The sequence below is a fragment of the Megascapheus bottae genome, chromosome 6 (assembly GCF_031878675.1).
Source record: "Megascapheus bottae isolate mThoBot1 chromosome 6, mThoBot2.hap1, whole genome shotgun sequence".
NCBI classification, from domain to species: domain Eukaryota; kingdom Metazoa; phylum Chordata; class Mammalia; order Rodentia; family Geomyidae; genus Megascapheus; species Megascapheus bottae.
Window position 1 is genome coordinate 18,319,242 of NC_143514.1, and position 18,473 is coordinate 18,337,714.

The following is an 18,473-nucleotide window of genomic DNA, read 5'->3' on the forward strand; positions in this document are numbered from 1 at the left end:
AAAAAATAGCAGAAAGATAATTGCCATCTACATTTTTGCACTGAAACAGTTATTTTTAAACTACTCCATAGAAGTATATATTACTAACAGTATTACTTGCTGTTTCTCCTAGAAGTCATCTACCAAGCTCTGGATGTTTTATTATTATCCTTTGATAGTTTTCACTCTGAGTTCACTGTCACTTTGTTTACACTTCTCTAGCCATGTGTCTTGGTGGTTTTATTTTTCATATAGATGATACTTCTAGCATCTTGGCTTCTCAGTCCCTTGATCTTTTATCTTCTGATAATCTTGTCCTCTGTGCTTTCAGTCTAAGAAGACTTCACTTCCTTGCTTTTGTTTATCTGTGTTACCTTACTGCTTGCTACATGTTATTTTATGAGCTATCACTGGCTAAGCATCTTTAAAAGTCAGTTTATAAGCTTAACTTTTAAAGTGAGGTTTTATTTTCTCATTCAGATAAAATAATCTTACTGTAAAAGAGAATATAATTAAATTAGTATTTATGAAGTGTTTGTTAACATCTAACCCTTTTTAAGTCTGTAGATTGCTTCTTACATGATTTTGCAAGTAAGTCAGAGAACAAATATAAAGCAGCATACATATACTTCACTGACTGTAAGTATCTTTTTTATAAATTATTATATTGTTTAAAGTCCTATTCATTTTAAAGTGTCTGCTTTTTATAATACTGTTTTGAGTATTAGTAGTTTTCTCTATATCATTTATTATTATTAGGCTAGAACTTAAAAAATACAAATTTCTTATTTTCGTTCATGTTATGGTAACAAAAAAAATTTAAGCCAGGTGCTGGTGGCCCACGCCTGCAATCTTAGATCTGAGGATCATGGTTCAAAACCAGCTTCAGCATTAAAGTCTGTGAGACTCTTAATCTCCAATTAACCACCAGAAAAATCAGAAGTGGCACAGTGACTCAAGTGGTAGAGTGCTAGCCTTGAGCCGAACTGCTCAGGGACAGCATCCAGGCCCAGAGCTCAAGCCCTATGACTGACAAAAAGCGAGGTGTGGGGGAGCACGAGAGAGCGAAATTGAATTAGAAAAGTTTCCTTTTGAATATTTAGTTTCAGCAGATTTCTAATAAACTAGCTTTACAGAAGATGTGAATGGAGAAATTTTTATCATAGCCCATTTGACCTCAATATCTGTAAAGTAAGAGCAATTTATATCATCTTTAGTCTTATAGAGTACTACTTGGTGAAAGGCAGTGGTTAAATATAAAAATAGTTTTGAATACTGGAATAAAGATTGAAATGCAGTTATATGCTTTGATTTTTTTTCTTTTAGTTTGTCCTGATAAGCTCTTTAGCAAAATCAAAGCATCTTGCTCCAAGTCAATAAGAAGATGTAAAGAAATAAATATTTCCTTCATTCCACATGAATCTCAGGTACTTTTTATTTTTATTTTTAATTTTAGTTCTCAGTGGTTTTTCACATTTGATTTTTATGAGTTTGTTAATAAAGCTATTTTAAAGAAGTTTTGTTATTTATTTGGTAAATATTTTCCCTTGCCTACAAATAAATATTTCCCATGGTGAAGAGAGAAACATGAGCAATAAAATTGGACGGCATTATTAATTATGAAAAGAAGGGCTTAAATTTCTTATCTGCCACCAAGTTCTAGGTATATAAGATTTCAGCATTACTAGAGTGTGGAATCAAGAAATGTTTTATTATCAACTTTGTTAGGTAAGGCAAAAAAATAGTTCATTTAGCTTTTGTAGGGATATAATAAACTTAATATTATTTAAGTCATAATTTATGAAACTGTTTTTTCTAACAGTTAATGAGCTTTTGATTAATAATAGTACTTTAGCTGGGCCCTGGTGGCTCACACCTAGAATCCTAGCTACTTGGGAGGCTGAGATCTGAAGATTGTGGTTTAAAGCTAGCCTGGGCACGAAAGTCCAGGAGATTCTTTATCATCAGTTAACCACTAGAAAGCCAGAAGTGGCACTGTGGTGGGGTGATAGCCTTGAGATGAAGAGTTCAGGGAAAGTGCCAAAGCCCAGAGTTCAAGCCCCATGACTGACTAATAATAATAATAATAGTACTTTATGTTAGACACTTTATTAGATATTTAACATAATTTAGTAGTTTAGTCATTATATCATCTCCGTTCCCAATATAAAAGAAAACACACTGGTTAGATAATTTACCCCAAATCCCATAGCTAGTGTAGCTTTCAGGTTTGTGATGCTCTGTTGTCTGTGCTTGGAGTGTAGCATTTTTTTTTTTAGAGCATCACTTTTTTTTTATTAAAGAATTTATTAACATTGATTTTTACATCATATTTCAAATGACATGTTTAACAAACAGGTGTTCAAGAAGGGAATCTCTTTATACAATTACTGGCACTTAGTTTTTTGAACATAATCAAAATTAGGCTAAGGGTTCGTATATCATAGATACATATTAATTTATGAAATAAAACTATGTCTATAGGGTCATAAGTTTTTATGTCTATGTAGTTATGTGTATATTTCCAATACCATGTCCATAACATTGGGTATGGCGTGTAGCATTTTATAGAATCAAAATAATTTGGTGTTATTTGATACTAAAACTATTTAGGGGATAGAAAAATCCTAGATTAGGGCTTTCTCTTTTAAGCTTTGCTGTTTTTGACAAAGACTATAATCCAAATTATAAAATTTTAAGCTGTCCGCTTAACTGTTTCCCAGAAGTTCCTGTAAAGGTAATCCTTTAACATGGTGTAGGAAGCCTCTCAAATCTGATTGCATTACACCAACAAAGGTTTATTTTTCATTCATGTGCTGTACCACACCTTACATAAAGGTTTTTAAAGCTTGTGTAATTCTACTTAAATTCCATAGTTAAGTACAGTATAACATCAGTGGCAGGAAAATATACTCCCATAGGGACAATAAGAGTGATAAGTATTTTTTAATAGATTGTATTATTTGTAGGCATAGTAAACTATGGTAAGGACACAGGTCAGGTATAGAGTGCCAGTAATACAGCAAGCAACAAATTCTTTTAGTAGCAGAGATAACTAAATTGACCACAGCTAAATTATAATCTGTGTTAAGGCTGCCCCTGTTGGGTTATGATCAAATAAATAACTTTGAGTAAAAGGAAATGCGAGGAAGTTTATTCATGATTTATTATTTAATTTATAGTATTTATTACTTGTTTACTTTTACATCCAATATATTATCCTAGGTGAGAGGGCTTACTATTACTTTTTTATTGTTGTTGGTTGTGAGGGTTGACTCAAGGCCTGGATGCTGTCCATGCTCTTTTATTCAAGGTTAGTTCTGCAGTACTACTTCCAATTTTTTTTGCCAGTCTTGGGACTTGAACTCAGGGCCTGAGCACTGTTCCTGAGATTTCTTAAGGGTAGCACTCTATCACTTGAGCCACAGCACCATTTCTGGCTTTTTCTGTGTATGTGGTACCAAGGTGTTGAACCAGGGCTTAATACATGCTAAGCAAGCACTCTACCACCAGGCCATACTCGAGACCCTCACTTCCAATTTTCTAATGGTTAATTGGAGATAAGAGTCAGGAACTTTCCTACCCACTTGGCTTCCAGCTTCAGTAATCAACCTCTTGAGCAGCTAGGATTACAGGTATGCGCCACCAGCACCCAGCTACTATCACAATTTGTAAAATCTAAAACTTGGTTTGATGGAGAACTTAATATCAATTAAGAAACTGATCTGTATCTCCAAATAATGGTAACTCTCTAACCCAGTCTTTTGTAAATAAATAAATAAGTGAAGGTTTTGTTAGATGAATAAGTGGGTGATTGGATCTCTGATATTGGTTTATGATATTAGTAATAAGACTGCGTCTGGTATAGCATAGAGTCTTATCATTTTCAGAAACATATTTTAAGGATGTGAGTCTAAATAATTAAAGATATACATTTGTGTGTGTGTGTGTGTGTGTGTGTGTGTGTGTGTAGCGCTGTTAAGTGTGGCTTGAACTCAGGACCTCAAACTTCTCACTTGGCTTTACTCAGCTGGTACTTTACCACTTGAGCCATACCTCTATTTTCAGCTTTTTGCTGGTTAATTGGAGATAAGATTCTAAGATTTATCTTCATGGGCTGTGTTTGAACCACAGTCCTCTCATCTCAACCTCCTGAGTAACTAGGATTATAGATTTGAGCCACTGGTTCCTGGCAGGAATTAAAATGTATATTAACTATTTAGACTGTTCTATCCTGGATTAAGATTTTGGGGTGGAGGTAGGTACAGGGTCTTGTGTATACTAGACAAGTACTCTACTGCAGAGTCATGCCTCCAGCCCTGTTTTTCACTAGTTATTTGGCCAGGTGGGGAGGAAGGGGAGACTGAGTTTCCTTAGTTGCTGGGATGATAGATGTCATAGACTTTCTACCAAGGGCTGACCAGAAACCATGATCCTCCCAATTTCAGCCTTCACATAGGTTACGATGATAGTCATACACCACTTTTTAATCTTGGACATACAGACCAACTTGGCTTTTTTGTAATTTTTTTTGCAAAGTATAAGGTTTTTATTTTACTTTGATTCTTGTCAGATTCCTTTATCTATGCATTGGTAGTGAAAAGTTAATAGTATAATCTGTATTTGAAGCACAAATTGAAGGGAGACAGGTAGACTAACTGGGAAGACAAGAAAGAAAAGAGAAAAAGAATGAAATTAAGATGACAGAGAAAACAGGATTTAATTAAGGTAAAGATGCAGTTGTTTCAAGAAACAGCACAGTTAGTAGAAGTATTTTTTTTCTTTTAATGTCTTGTAATACCATTTTCTTGATGTATATTTGAAATGAAGTTTCTTGAATGACAGTCTTAACTTTTTTGGCCTAACTTAGGTTTATACTCTTGATGTACCCGATGCATTCTATTACTGTTATAGTCCAGACCCCGGTAATGCCAGTGGGAAAAATGACATTATGGAAGCAATGGCTGAGCGCATTGTTACCGTATGTGCCACATTGGATGAAAATCCTGGAGTAAGATATAAAAGGTAAGGCACAGTATTATCTATAGATATTATGCTTTCTATTGAAGTCTCATCAAAGGCAAGCAATGTCTCTGTTTTCTGTTTTTTCTTTGAGAAAATTCTTTAATCTGAACGATAGCATTTGTCAAGTTATGAATTGTAAAATTGGCTGGATTATTTAATTTTTATTACTCGTAATGTAAAAAAATTTAAATCCACTATTAATTACTTAGAAAAAACATAGTCAATCTCCTCAATTTAGTTAAATATTACTAAATAATCTCTTTACCTTGGGAATTAGGAACATTCTTCTTGCTGGGCGTGGTGGCTCATGCATGTAATCCTAGCTACTCAGAAGGCTGAGAGCCAGCCAAAGCCAGCCAGACACTAAAGACTGGTAAAGACAAGAGACTCATCTCCAATTAATCACTAGAAAACAGGAAGTAGGGCTGTGGCTTTGGGGGTAGGGCAGGAGCCTTGAGCTGAAGAGTTCATGGACAATGCCCAGGCCCCGGGTAGGGTGGTAGCCTTGAGCTGAAGAGCTCAGGGACAGGACCCAGGCCCAAGAGTTCAAGCCCCATGACCCATTTAAAAAAAAAAAAAAGAAAGAAACATTCTTTTTATAAAACATTGTGCTAATTATCTGAACTAAGTGGAGCCAAGCTAAGTGGTTTGTCTCCTACAAAAGTTTTGATGGTTAGTAGATGATTATGCTCAGAAAGAGTAATAAATAAAAGCCAATTGATATATTTGTTTAAATTTAGTTCACCTAGGGATATACTATCAGTCACTCAAATAATAATAATCTTGGCTAAAAACTACTGCATTTTCTTAAGCAAAATAGTTCTTTGAAAGCTGGGCACCGGTTGCTCACTACTGTAATCCTAGCTACTCAGGATGTTGAGATCTGAGGATCGAAGTTTGAAGCCACCTAGACTGGAAAGTCTATGAGACTCTGAAGTCCACTAAACTACAAAAATGAAAAAAAATCCATAGCAGAGCTGTAAAGAACTTAAAAGACTGCACGCAGGGTCAAATCCCAGAATTGGCATTAAAAAAGAAAAAGTTCTTGGGGCCCAGAGTTTGGCCTAGTGGTAGAGTGCTTGCCTAGCATGCATGAAGATTCAGGTTCTATTCCTTGGTACCACATACATAGAAAAAGTCAGAAATGGTGCTGTAGCTCAAATGATAGAGCTCTAACCTTGAGAAAGTCCAAGGACAGCACTCAGGCCCTGAGCTCAAGCCCCAGGACTGACAAAACAAACAAAAACCCCACATTCTTTGTGTTTGTGTTTTATAGATTTTTAAAGTATAATAAAGTTACTTCCTTTTGAACATGCGATTTTAGAAAATAAATTCTGTAGAGTAAATCACTCATTAGAGGTTCTATTCTCCTCTCCCTCTGCCCCCAAGTCCTGTGGCCTGATATCAAGAGCTTATGTGCTATCCCTCAGCTTTTTCTGCTCAAGGCTAGAGCTATGCCACTTGAGCCAAAGCTCCATTTCTGGCTTTTTGGCGATTAATTAGAGATTTGGTGGTGCCCAGATTGGTTTTAAACTCCATTCCTTGTATCTCAGCCTTCGGAGTAGCTAGGACTATAGGCATGAACCACCAGAGCTTGGCACTGTTTTATTTTAAAAGTTAGAAACTAATACTTTACAGCCATCACACTGAAACCCATTCCACCCCCACTCCCATTTTAAGGCAGTGTACTAGTTGAACAGTCTTTTCTAACATTGTTTTTCCCGTAGGTTTGGAAAATATATTAATGCTAGTGGTCATGAAGTTAATTTAAAATTTGATGTTACATATTAGAAGACAGACATACAAGATTTTAAGCAAATGTTAGAGAACATATGAGAAAAATATCCTGCTGCTAGTGGGAGAGATAGTCTATTAATTTGAAGAATAATTTGCTGTTATTTAGAAAAGTTGAAAATGTACATGCCCTATGACCCATGAATTGACCTTTTTTTATTTTTGTTGGTCATGCAGCTTGAACTCTGGGCCATGACACCATTCCTGAGCCGTTTAGCTCAAGGCTAGTGCTCTACCACTTGAGCCACTGTGCCACTTCTGGTTTTCTGGTGGTTAATTGGAGATTAAGAGTCTCATGGACTTCAGTGCTGGGACTGGCTTTCAACTATGATCCTCAGATCTTAGCCTTCTGAGTAGCTAGGATTATAGGTGTGAGTCACTGGCGCCCAGCTCAGTTGTACTTTTCTGTATAGCCTCTACCTAGAAAAGTGTCCCTAAACACATAAGTGCAAGCATTTTTGTTTCAATGTTGTTTGTAAAAATGTAACATTGAGAATGATGTAAATAGCATAAAAAGGAGAAAAACCTAGTGTTTAGGGGACTGAATGTACAGAATCCAGTGTAAATTATACAATAGAATACTATGTAGAAGATAAATGTATCAACAGAGATGGATTACATTCGCACACATGTATATGCATACACATAAATGCAGAAGTTATTGAAATAATAAATTTGAAATTCATGATAATGATTGCCTTGGAGGAGGGCTGGGGAGAGGACCAGGATTTGATGGAGGGAAGGAGGGATAACTCTCTTAAATATGTAATATTTTATTTCCTTTATTTAAAAAGAATGTAACATACATGTAATAAAGTTTGCATTTGTAGGGCCGGGAATTCAGCCTAGTGGTAGAGTGCTTGCCTAGCATGCACAAAGACCCGGATTCAATTCCTTGGTACAGCATATATAGAAAAAAGCTGAAATAATGCTGTGGCTCAAGTGGTAGAGCTCTAGCCTTGAGAAAAGTCTAAGGACAGTGCTCAGGCCCTGAATTCAAATTCAAGCCCCAAAACTGGCAAAAAATTTACATTTGTAATGCTTGGTATATTAACATTTATATTTGGTATTGTTTGAATTTTTCCATGTTTACAACTTTATCATTTTATGAGTATTTTATAAATAAATTTCATGATATTATAAAATGTCTCCTGAAAGAAAGTTAATTGAACATTTTTAAAATTTCTAGTAAACCTCTAGATAATGCCTATAAACTTGCACAGCTGGTTGAGAAAAAGCTTGAAGACTATTACAAAATTGATGAAAAGAGCCTGATAAAGGTAATGAGTAAAAGACATAAAGTCTGTATTATTTCTTTCTAAATAACTTTTTTGTTTCTTTTCTAATATTGATTTGGGAATCATGACCATAGACAGTAGTGTAAATGTTAATAGGCAGAGTGGTTTAGAGAGGAAGATACAGACTTTGAAATCAGCACTGTGTCCACATCCTGACTCTTCCATATATCTCATGGTTATGTTAATTAGGGATAATTATAAAATTTTCTATACTTAAATTATTATTTCTGTAAAATTCAGCGAAGAGGCTGGAAGCTTGGCCTAGTGGCAGAGTGCTTGCCTAGCATGCATGAAGCCCTGGTTTCAATTCCTCAGTACCATGTACATAGAAAACGCCAGAAGTGGTGCTGTGGCTTAAGTAATAGAGCACTAGCCTTGAGCACAGAGAGGCACAGGGACAGTGCCAAGGCTCTGAGTTCATGTCCCAGGACTGGTAAAACAAAACAAAACAAATTCGGCTAAGAAAATACCTCTTTTAAGTTAGTGGGTTAGTTAAATTAATATGGATAGTATGTAGAATAATGCTTACCACCGAGTTAATATTTAATAAACATAGGAATTACTGTTTTTACTATGACGTTGAGTTGTTTTTTATTTGCAGAATAGATGAGATAGTAAGTACCTTCCTTACATAGTATGAAGACTGAGTTAGTATGGAACACATAGGAGTTTAATAAATGGCAATTTATCATCTTACCAAAATTAATGTAGTTAGAGCCTAAGATTGGAACCTGGGTAATATCAGTATGTCGGTGTGGTTGAAACTGACAGAGATGAAGTCAAAGTTCTGGGAAGATAAACAATTAAAGGACGAAACTACTCATTGCTTGGGACATAGTCCAGAAACAACCACTTGCTGGTTTATATAATAAGTAGAATGAAAGAAGAATATGTACAATACAATGGGAAGATAACAAAGGGAAGTTCCAATAAATAAACTGAAGTCTTAGAAGGCATCCCAGAGGAAAAGGCTCTTGCACTTTAAGGATGAGTATGATATAGTAAAAGAAGGAATTTATTGCATAGATACTAGTATTTTGGGGGTACAGGCATATAACAAAAGGCAAAATTCATAATTAAGCTGTCTAATAAGAATGGAAGACATAAGTTTAGATCTTAGGTTAATTACTTTGTAAGTTAATCACGTCCAGTGCTGGTGGTTCACACCAGTAATCCCAGCTGCTCAGGAGGCTGAGATCGGAGATTCGAAGCTAGCTGGGGCAGTTAGGTCCATGATAATGATGATCTGTCTTTGATTAATCCCCAAAGGCTAGCTGTGTCTCAAGTGGTAGAATGCTAACCTTGAGCAGAAAAAGCTAAGGGACTGTGCTTAATTACTAAGTTCAAGCCCAGCACTGGCACATTTAAAAAAAAAAAAAAAAAAGGAGAAAAGAAAAAAGAAAGAAAAAAAGTTAATTCTTGTTTACAGGTGTAATAAAAACTTATTCTACTTATGAAGATAGAATAGCTTGATACAGTAGATAGTAAATAGAGTATTGAATGAAGGAAAAGCTATACAATAAACGTATTAATACATATCTCTTCATTTCAGTTGGCAAAGAGAAAAATGCACAAAAGAAATTTTTACTTTTTTCTTATTTAGAAATTGTACATCCTGCAAATTCTTTATACCTTTTTGTTCTTAAAGTCTCAACTCCTTTCTGAAGTAGTTTCACACTTCCCCTATTTTTACTATCCTAAGCAATCCCTGATAAAGAATTTAGGTTCACTTTTTCTTAGGATATTTCTGAAAATACAGCTTATAGCTCATGTATATTGTGAGCATACTAATTGTCAAGCACTATGCTAATTGTTTCATGATATTACTGTATTTAATCTTTATAACAATCTTATAAGACTAAGGTTATATGGTTAGATTATTTTTCAAAGAGAATACTCACATATAACAGGTTGAAATATTGATTCAAAATTGTACAAGTGTGAAATAAAAAAAGAATGAAATCAAAGATGAACTCAAATAAAAATCTAATTCCAAAGCCTATGCACCTAACCACTGCACCATACTGTTGTGAACTTCATTAGAAAAGTGAACACTTAAACATACTTTAAAAAATCTATCCTTGGGGGGCCGGGAGTTTGGCCTAGTGGTTAAAGTGCTTGCCTAGCATGCATGAAGACCCAGGTTCGAATTCTGGGTACCACATACATAGAAAAAAAGCCAGAAGTGGTGCTGAGGTTCAAGTGGTAGAGATCTAGCCTTGAGAAAGTCCAAGGACAGTGCTCAGGCCCTGAGCTCAAGCCCAGGACTGGCAAAAAAAAAAAATCTATCCTTGGGCCGGGAGTTTGGCCTAGTGGTAGAGTGCTTGCCTAGCATGCACGAAGATCCGGGTTCGATTCCTCGGTACCCCACATACATAGCAAAAAGCCGGAAGTGGTGCTGAGGCTCAAGTGGTACAGTGCTAGCCTTGAGAAAGTCCAAGGACAATACTCAAGCCCTGAGCTCAAGCCCAGGACTGGCAAAAAAAAAAAAATCTATCCTGTATAATTTCCCTATTTCCTATATATAAACAAATGAGTTGTAGTTAACATCTTATTGCTTTGAATAACAAGCTGAAGAATATATTACTCTTGCTAGGTACTACAGCAGCTCATGCCTGTAATCCTGTCTACTCAGAAGTCTGAGATTTGAGGATTATGGTTTGAGCAGAAAAGTACATGAAACTTTTATGCTAGAAGCAGAGCCATGGCTCAAGTGGTAGAGTTCTAGCCTTGAGCAAAAAAGCTAAGGGACAATGCCCAGGCCTTGAGTTCAAGCCCCAGGGTCTACACAAAAATAAATAAAATAGCCTAATGGCTAAAAGTTTAACATTGCAGTGAATCTGACATGAGTTAGAAACTCCATTCTACCATGTATTAACTATATGGCTCAAACAAATTACTTAATTTCATGTTTAAATCTCTTGTTTGTCAGTGGAAGTAATAAAACCTGTCTCACAAGTTTGCTGTAAGAACCATTAAATAATACCTAAATTAGATGAAATAATACTTGTATTTCTTGCTTAGCAAAATGTCTAGCATGTCAGTTTTAGTGTTTGTGTAGCTGAATTCATAAGAAAATGATTTATGCCAGACATGGTTATCCCAACCCTTGGAAGATTGAAGCTAGAAGATCTTGCATTCAAGGCCAGTCTGGACTACATACCTAGCAAGACCCTATATCCAAAAGGAAGAGAGAGAAAGATGAGGGGGGAGAAGGGGATGAGGAAGAAAAAAAGGAAGGGAGGGGAGGAAAGGAGAGAGGAAGAGAAACAATACAAGCAAAGTGTTACTGTTTTAACAAAATTTTTTAGAAGGTTACTCAGTATAGCCTTTTCATCCAGTTATGAAAGCTTTAAATTTTGTCATAATATTTCTTCGTAGTGTGCCGCTCAGATTTTTCTATGTGCAATTTCACATTCTTAAGGAAATTAATCATTTTTCTTTCATTGTATGTTTTTGGTGGCAAAAGAATCAGGACTTAAAAGTCTGTTACTATTTTTCTAAGATATTAAAAATGTGTTCCTATAAAAAATAGAAATTGCATAAGATTATTTTATTTTGTTATTCTAGGGTAAAACTCATTCCCAGCTCTTAATCATTGATCGTGGCTTTGATCCTGTGTCCACTGTCCTGCATGAACTGACCTTTCAGGCAATGGCATATGATCTACTACCAATTGAGAATGATACATACAAGCAAGTATAAATTGAATGGCATATAAAGGGCATATACAAACAGAATAGACTTAACTTATAGAGGCATCTGAAAAGTCCATAATCTTTTATACAGAGACCTTATTCTTTCAGTCTTAACAATCTTTTAAAACTTTATAAGCTAATGGGCAATTTGACTGCTTTGGAGCTTTTTGAGTGTTTGTTTGCCTCCTTAACTAGTGGATCTACATTTAAATAGAGAGAGTTTGGATCTTTCACCTAAATTATGAGTAAACACCAGGCCCATATTTTTATTTTTTAAATAGAAACCCTATTCAAAATGATTAGGCTGTTGGGGCCGGGAGTTTGGCCTAGTGGTTAAAGTGCTTGCCTAGCATGCATGAAGACCCGGGTTCGATTCCTCGGTACCACATACATAGCAAAAAGCCGGAAGTGGTGCTGAGGCTCAAGTGGTAGAGCTCTAGCCTTGAGAAAGTCCAAGGACAGTGCTCAGGCCCTGAGCTCAAGCCCAGGACTGGCAAAAAAAAAAAAAAATGATTAGGCTGTGATTATATTCTGAATCATATAGTCATATAATAGAATGTGTCATATAGAATAGTGTAATGTATTTTTTAAGATAGTAGAAAAAGAAGCAGTATGAATATTTTAGAACAGGCACAGTTTTACCATTTTGGTACTTAGTCTGTGTCTTAATATTTATATAAAACTATTTATTTTAAAAAATATCAAAACAAAATAAAATTATTTTTCTATCAAGTAACCATTTTTCTTACTGTATTTTTATTATGAGCATGCCTATGGACACATCCCTGCCCCCTGAACACATTAATTATACAGTCTTAGTTATCACAATATAAACCTAAATTGGCATTTTTCAGCCAAGATTTGCTGCTTTAAGCCAGACATGTTAACACATGCTTATATTCCTTGGAGAGTTAAAGCCTAATACAGAGGTAGGATAATAGCTATTGGTTGAAAAGGTGTCTCATGCCAGGTGCAGTGGCTCATGCCTGTAATCCTAGCTACTCAGAGAAGGCTGAGATTTGAGGGTTGTGGTTCAAAGCCAGCCTAGGCACTAAAGTCCATGAGACTCTTATCTCCAATTAACCACTAGAAAACTGGAAGTGGCGCTGTGGTTCAAGGGATAGGGTGATAGCCTTGAGCTGAAGAGCTCAAGGACAGTGCCCAGACCCATGACAAAGAAAAAAAAAATAGTGTCTCATGAACTTTTTTTTGCCAGAGCTGGTCTTGAACTGGATGCTCCCAGTCTCAGCCTCCCAAGTAACTAGAACTACTAGAACTTTAGTTGTGAGCCACTGGCACCAGGCCCCCATCACTTTTTTGGGGAGCCAGTCAGTCCTGGGGCTTGAGCTCATAGCCAGGGCAACTGTCCTTGAGCTTTCACAAGGCTAGAGCTCTACCACTCGAGCCATAGCACCACTTTTGGCTTTTTCTCTGTGTAATACTGAGGAATCCAACCCAGGGAAAGCCCTTTACCACTAGGCCCCATCACAATTTTTAATGGAAACAAAAATAAAGCAGGAAATTCTAAGTATTCATTTCCATCTCAGTGATTTATTTAAATTTACTCCTAAAGGATTGTCATTATCTTTAGAGCATTTCCAAGCTTGTTACTGATTAATAAGTTATGAAGCACTTGAAAGTCAAAAGTAACATGCAAGTACAAAGTAGGTGCTCTAAATGACAAAAGGGACTTATTTTATCCTTAATGCAGACTTATAATTAAATATACAGGCATTTTTATATCTGAGTGTTTAATTAAGACTTTGTATGAAGTTAGGCACCAGTGGCTCCGACCTATAATCCTATACTCAGGAGGCTGACATCTGAGGATCATAGTTTTAATGCAAGCCTAAGCAGACAAACCTGAGACTCTTATCTCTAATTAACTAGTAAAAAGATGAAAGTAGAGGTGTGGGCTCAAGTGGTAGAGGCCCTACTCCTGGGCTTGGGCATTGTCCCTGAGCTCTTCAGCTTAAGACTACCACCCTACCCTTGAGGGAAGCCTCACTTCTCATTTTCTAGTGGATTAATTGGAGATAAGAGTTTCAGGTCCTTTTGTGCCTGGGCTGGCTTTGAACCTTGTTCCTCAGATCTCAGCCTCCAGAGTAGCTAGGATTACAGGTGTGAGCCACCATGCCCGGCTTTCATTGTTAATTTTTTTAATATTTAGGTTTCTGTGTTTTGTTTTTGAAAGAGGATTTTGTTGTATAATCCAATCAGGCCTAGTACTCATGATTCTCCTGCCTTAGCCTTTTGAGGGCTAGAATTACAAGCATGTACACCCATACCTAGCTAGTATATTAAATGTTGTTCTGAAAGTTGATTACAAGACATTAAATTTTTGCTTTGTAAGATAACATTTTGCCAAGAATCGAAATGTAAACATTTGAGATTAAAAGTGTCTTACAATATGAGAAAAAAATACAAGGTATAGATAACACTTTGATTTTTAGTATAATGATAACATTCCTTAGTTTTGATAGGTATTATCCTAAATAATGAATCAAGAATATGTATTTTTGAATTTTTTTCTAAATCATTGTTTGTAAAAAATTTTTTTCCACTTTTGGGAGAAAAATGCCAAAAATTTTCTGCCTCTATCTCCTTGTAGATATAAAACCGATGGGAAAGAAAAGGAAGCAATCCTTGAAGAAGAAGATGACCTCTGGGTCAGAATTCGACATCGGCATATTGCAGTTGTATTAGAGTATGTCAATCCATTTTAAATTTTAATTCCATGTTTTTAGGTACTAAATGAGTCATAGTTCATTTTGTAATCTTAAAATTGTTCTAAGTATACCTAATTTAAAGAATTCTCAATTTGACAGGGAAATTCCAAAGCTTATGAAGGAAATTTCATCAACAAAGAAAGCAACAGAAGGAAAGGTAAGAGCCTTACTAACTTTCAAAATAATAGCAAAGATGAACTAAGTTTCTATGCTTGGTACATTAAAGAGAAATAGAGAAAACAAACTCTTAAGTACCCATTATATTATTTCAAAAATTAACAGTACTTTGTCTGGGTCGCTTCACTAAGTTTATTTTTATTTTATACACACATACATACATATATATATATATACATATATATGCATATGTGTGTAGTTGCAGAGTTTGAATCCAGATCCTCACACTTTTAATAGATTGGCACTGTATACTTGAGGCACCCCTCCAGCCCTGTTTTTTGGTGGGTATGTTTTAAATAGGATCTTGCTTCTCAGCTGGGTGTACACTTGAACTGACCCACCTTCTTTAGGCTTCCCACTTTTGCTGGGATTCCAAGTGATGCCACCATATCCAGCTTGTCTCTGAAGAGATGGACTTGTCTAATGGGCTGGCCTGAAGCCAAAATCCTGCCAATCTTAACTTCCCATGTATCTTAGGATATAGGCTTGTACCACAGGGTCCAGCCATGGGAAAACTGGGTCTCATAACCTTTGCTGCTAGAGCTGGCCTCGATGGTAATCCTCCTAATCCGTCTCCTGAGTATCAGGGATTATAGGTGCAAGCTATTGATAAGGTTAATATGTAATTGACTAGTCCATTTCATCAGTGCATTATTAGAATTTTTATATTCAGGTATAATTTATAGTGCAAACATTTTAAATGTATGCTGGATAACTTTTTACTTATATATACATACATAGAGCTATCACATAGCTCAAGTTATAAAATATTACCATGAGCCAGGTGTTGGTGGTTTACTCCTATGATCCTAGCTACTCAGGAGGCTGAGATCTGAAGATTATGATTCAAAGATAGTCTTTTGCAGGAAAGTCTGACACTCTTTATTTTCAACTAACCACCCAAAAGCTGGAGGTGGGGCTGTGGCCCAAGTGTTAGAGCACTAGCCTTGAACCGAAAAAGTTCAGGGATAGTAAATGCCCAGGCCTTGTGTTCAGGCCCAGGACTGAGGGGAAAATTGCCGTATAATTTTTATTCTAGAATTGTTGAATATTTTTTGTTATTTCTAGTTCTTTTGGGGTGCTGTACTAGTATATGGTATTTTTTTAAGTTCTATTTTGTTTTGCATCTCCAGATTCTGGCTCATATAGCACTTTCATTATGTGAAGTAGAACTGTTGATAATGAATATCCTTATTCTTATTCTTAGGGAAAACATGCTTAGTATTCCATCATCAGTATTATGATCGTTATTTTAGTTATATCCTTAATGAAATTAACAAAGTGTTTTGTTTTGATTTGTTTTGTTTTTTTGCCAGTCTTGGGCTTGAACTCAGGGCCTGAGCACTGTCCTTGGACTTTCTCAAGGCTAGAGCTCTACCACTTGAGCCACAGCATCATTTCTGAGGAATCGAACCCAGGTCTTCGTGCATGCGAGGCAAGCAGTAGGCAAAACTCCTGGCTCCTCAAAGTTTTTTTCTTTATTAGCCATTATGTTTCTTTTTGTTCTTAATGATTTTGGGGTTTAAATTCAGGGCCCTGTACTTCTTTCTTTCTTTATTTATTTTTTTGGTTACTCCTAGGGCTTGAACTCTGGGCCTGTGCACTGTCCCTGAGCTTTTCCGCTGAAGGCCAATGCTCAACCACTTGAGCCACAGCATCATTTCTGATTTTCTGGTGGTTAATTGGAGATAAGAATCTCATAGATTTCTAGTGCCTGGCTGACTTTGAACCATGCTTCTCAGATCTCAGCCTCCTGAGTAACTAGAATTACACCACGAGAGCCACCAGCGCCCAGCATCCTGTACTTTTTAAACAGGTGCTGTGCCACTTGAATCACATCTCAAGTCCTGTTTGTTTGTTCTTTTAAAACTTCTTTGCTGGAGCCAGGAATTTGGTAGAGTGCTTGTCTAGCATGCCACAAAGACACCAGGGTTCAATTCCTCGGTACTACATACATAGAAAAAAGCTAGAAGTGGTGCTGTAGCTCAAGTGGCAGAGCACTATCCTTGAGAAATTACAAGAGTGCCCTGGTCCGAGCTCAAGCCCCAAGAATGGCAAAAACCAAAAACCAAAAACAAGCAAAAAAAACTTGTTTGTTTTTTAGATAGAATCTCACTAGATGAGATCCAGGCTGGCCTAGAACTTGCAGTGAGAGGACAGATTGGCATTTAATTAGCAATGCTTTTTTCCCTTTCTTAGCCTCATGACTGCTAGATGCCACCATACATGGCCAACAAGTTGGCTTATCCCCCCCCCCTTTTTTCCCCCTTTATGGTACTAGGAATCAAACCTGGTGTCTCATGCATGCTAGGCAAGTGCTTTACCTCTGAGCTATACTCATTTCTTTTAACTGGGAAAAATTGTTGTATTTTATCAAATACTTCTTCAGAATTTTATTTTTTTCTCCCTTATCCTGTTAGTGTAATATTGGTTTTCTTATATTAAACTAATTGTGTCTTTCTAGAATAAACTGTGCTTAGACTTGATACATTCATGGTCTGATGAAATGAATTATGATGTTCTCTTTCCTTTTATTATCTAGAAGTATTTATATAATAAGCCCATTATGTGTCTTCTTGCTTGAAAGAATGCACCATTTGGGCATGGAGTCTTCATTATGGAAAAATCTTTAGTTATAAGTTCCTTAACAGGGCAGGAACCACTTGCTCACTCCTAGCTACTCAGGAGATTGAGATTTGAAGATCACAGGTTGAATCCAACCCCAGCAGGAAAGTCTGTGAGACTCTATCTCCAATTACCCACCAAAAAACCAGAATGAGTCTGTGGCTCATTGGTAGAGCACTAAATCTTGAACAAAGAAGCTCAGAAACTGCCCAGGCCCTGAGTTCAAGCCCTAGGGCCAGAACAAAATAAATAAATACATATATAATGATTTATATATTTATATGCATGCTTCTTACCATATATTGCTATTCCGAATTTTTATTTTGTCAATTGTAGAATATTAAATTTCACGAAATTTAGCACATTTAAATTTTAAATTAAATTTTTAGTACATTTAAATTTAAATAGTTTTTTCTTTTCAGTGTGAGTAGAATATATTATTATTCTGTTCTCTAATCTTTGTGGTATATTTACTCATCTTAGTTTATTTCCTTATGTCATTGTTAATACTTGTATTTATATTGATAGTATTTAATATTTAAGCAAACTTCTTTTGACTTGATTTTCTTTGTTATAGGTTAGTTTTATATTGATTATTTTTTAGTCTTAAGTTTCAACTTTCTTTGGTTTAGATTTTTTTCTAGCTTCTTGAGTTGGATGTGTACAGAATTATTTTTGTTTACCTTTCTTCATTCCTACTGTTTATATTTAGATTTACATTAGATGCATCCCAGGTGATTTGAAATAACTTGAGTCCATTCAAGTTAGTACATTTTCTAACCTTTATTCTGATTTATTTTGGCTATGTGTTATTCAAGAATGTGTTTTTAAATTTCAAGGCACTTGGGAATTTTCTAATTATTGTTATACTACTGACTTCTAACTTAGATAGCAGTCGTAGAAAAATTATTGTATGATTTTAGTGCTTTGAAGTTTGTAAAGATTTAATTTATGATCTAGAATGTTAAATCCCTGTGTGTGCTTGGAAAAAAATACATATCTTTTTCTTTCTGTTTATATTTGAGGGATAGGGAACAATGCTGAACATTGAACCCAGGGCCTTGTGATTGCTGGACAATACTCTGTCACTTGAGCTATAGTCACTGTTCTCTTTGGTCTTTTGAGGTAGGGTTTCATTCTAGCCCATG

At 35.9% G+C, this 18,473-nt stretch overlaps 1 protein-coding gene across 2 annotated transcripts in view; it reads left to right on the top strand.

Moving 5' to 3' along the window:
• Nucleotides 1-18,473, top strand: part of Stxbp3 (syntaxin binding protein 3) — a 69,315-nt gene that overhangs the window by 21,450 nt on the left and 29,392 nt on the right. For both annotated transcript variants that reach the window (XM_090334311.1, XM_090334310.1), the window contains exons 5-11: nucleotides 540-618; nucleotides 1,306-1,406; nucleotides 4,850-5,004; nucleotides 7,988-8,078; nucleotides 11,667-11,791; nucleotides 14,406-14,501; nucleotides 14,623-14,680. In XM_090334311.1, coding sequence (XP_090190437.1) covers nucleotides 540-618; nucleotides 1,306-1,406; nucleotides 4,850-5,004; nucleotides 7,988-8,078; nucleotides 11,667-11,791; nucleotides 14,406-14,501; nucleotides 14,623-14,680 — 705 coding nt within the window. The remainder of the gene's footprint in view (nucleotides 1-539; nucleotides 619-1,305; nucleotides 1,407-4,849; nucleotides 5,005-7,987; nucleotides 8,079-11,666; nucleotides 11,792-14,405; nucleotides 14,502-14,622; nucleotides 14,681-18,473) is intronic.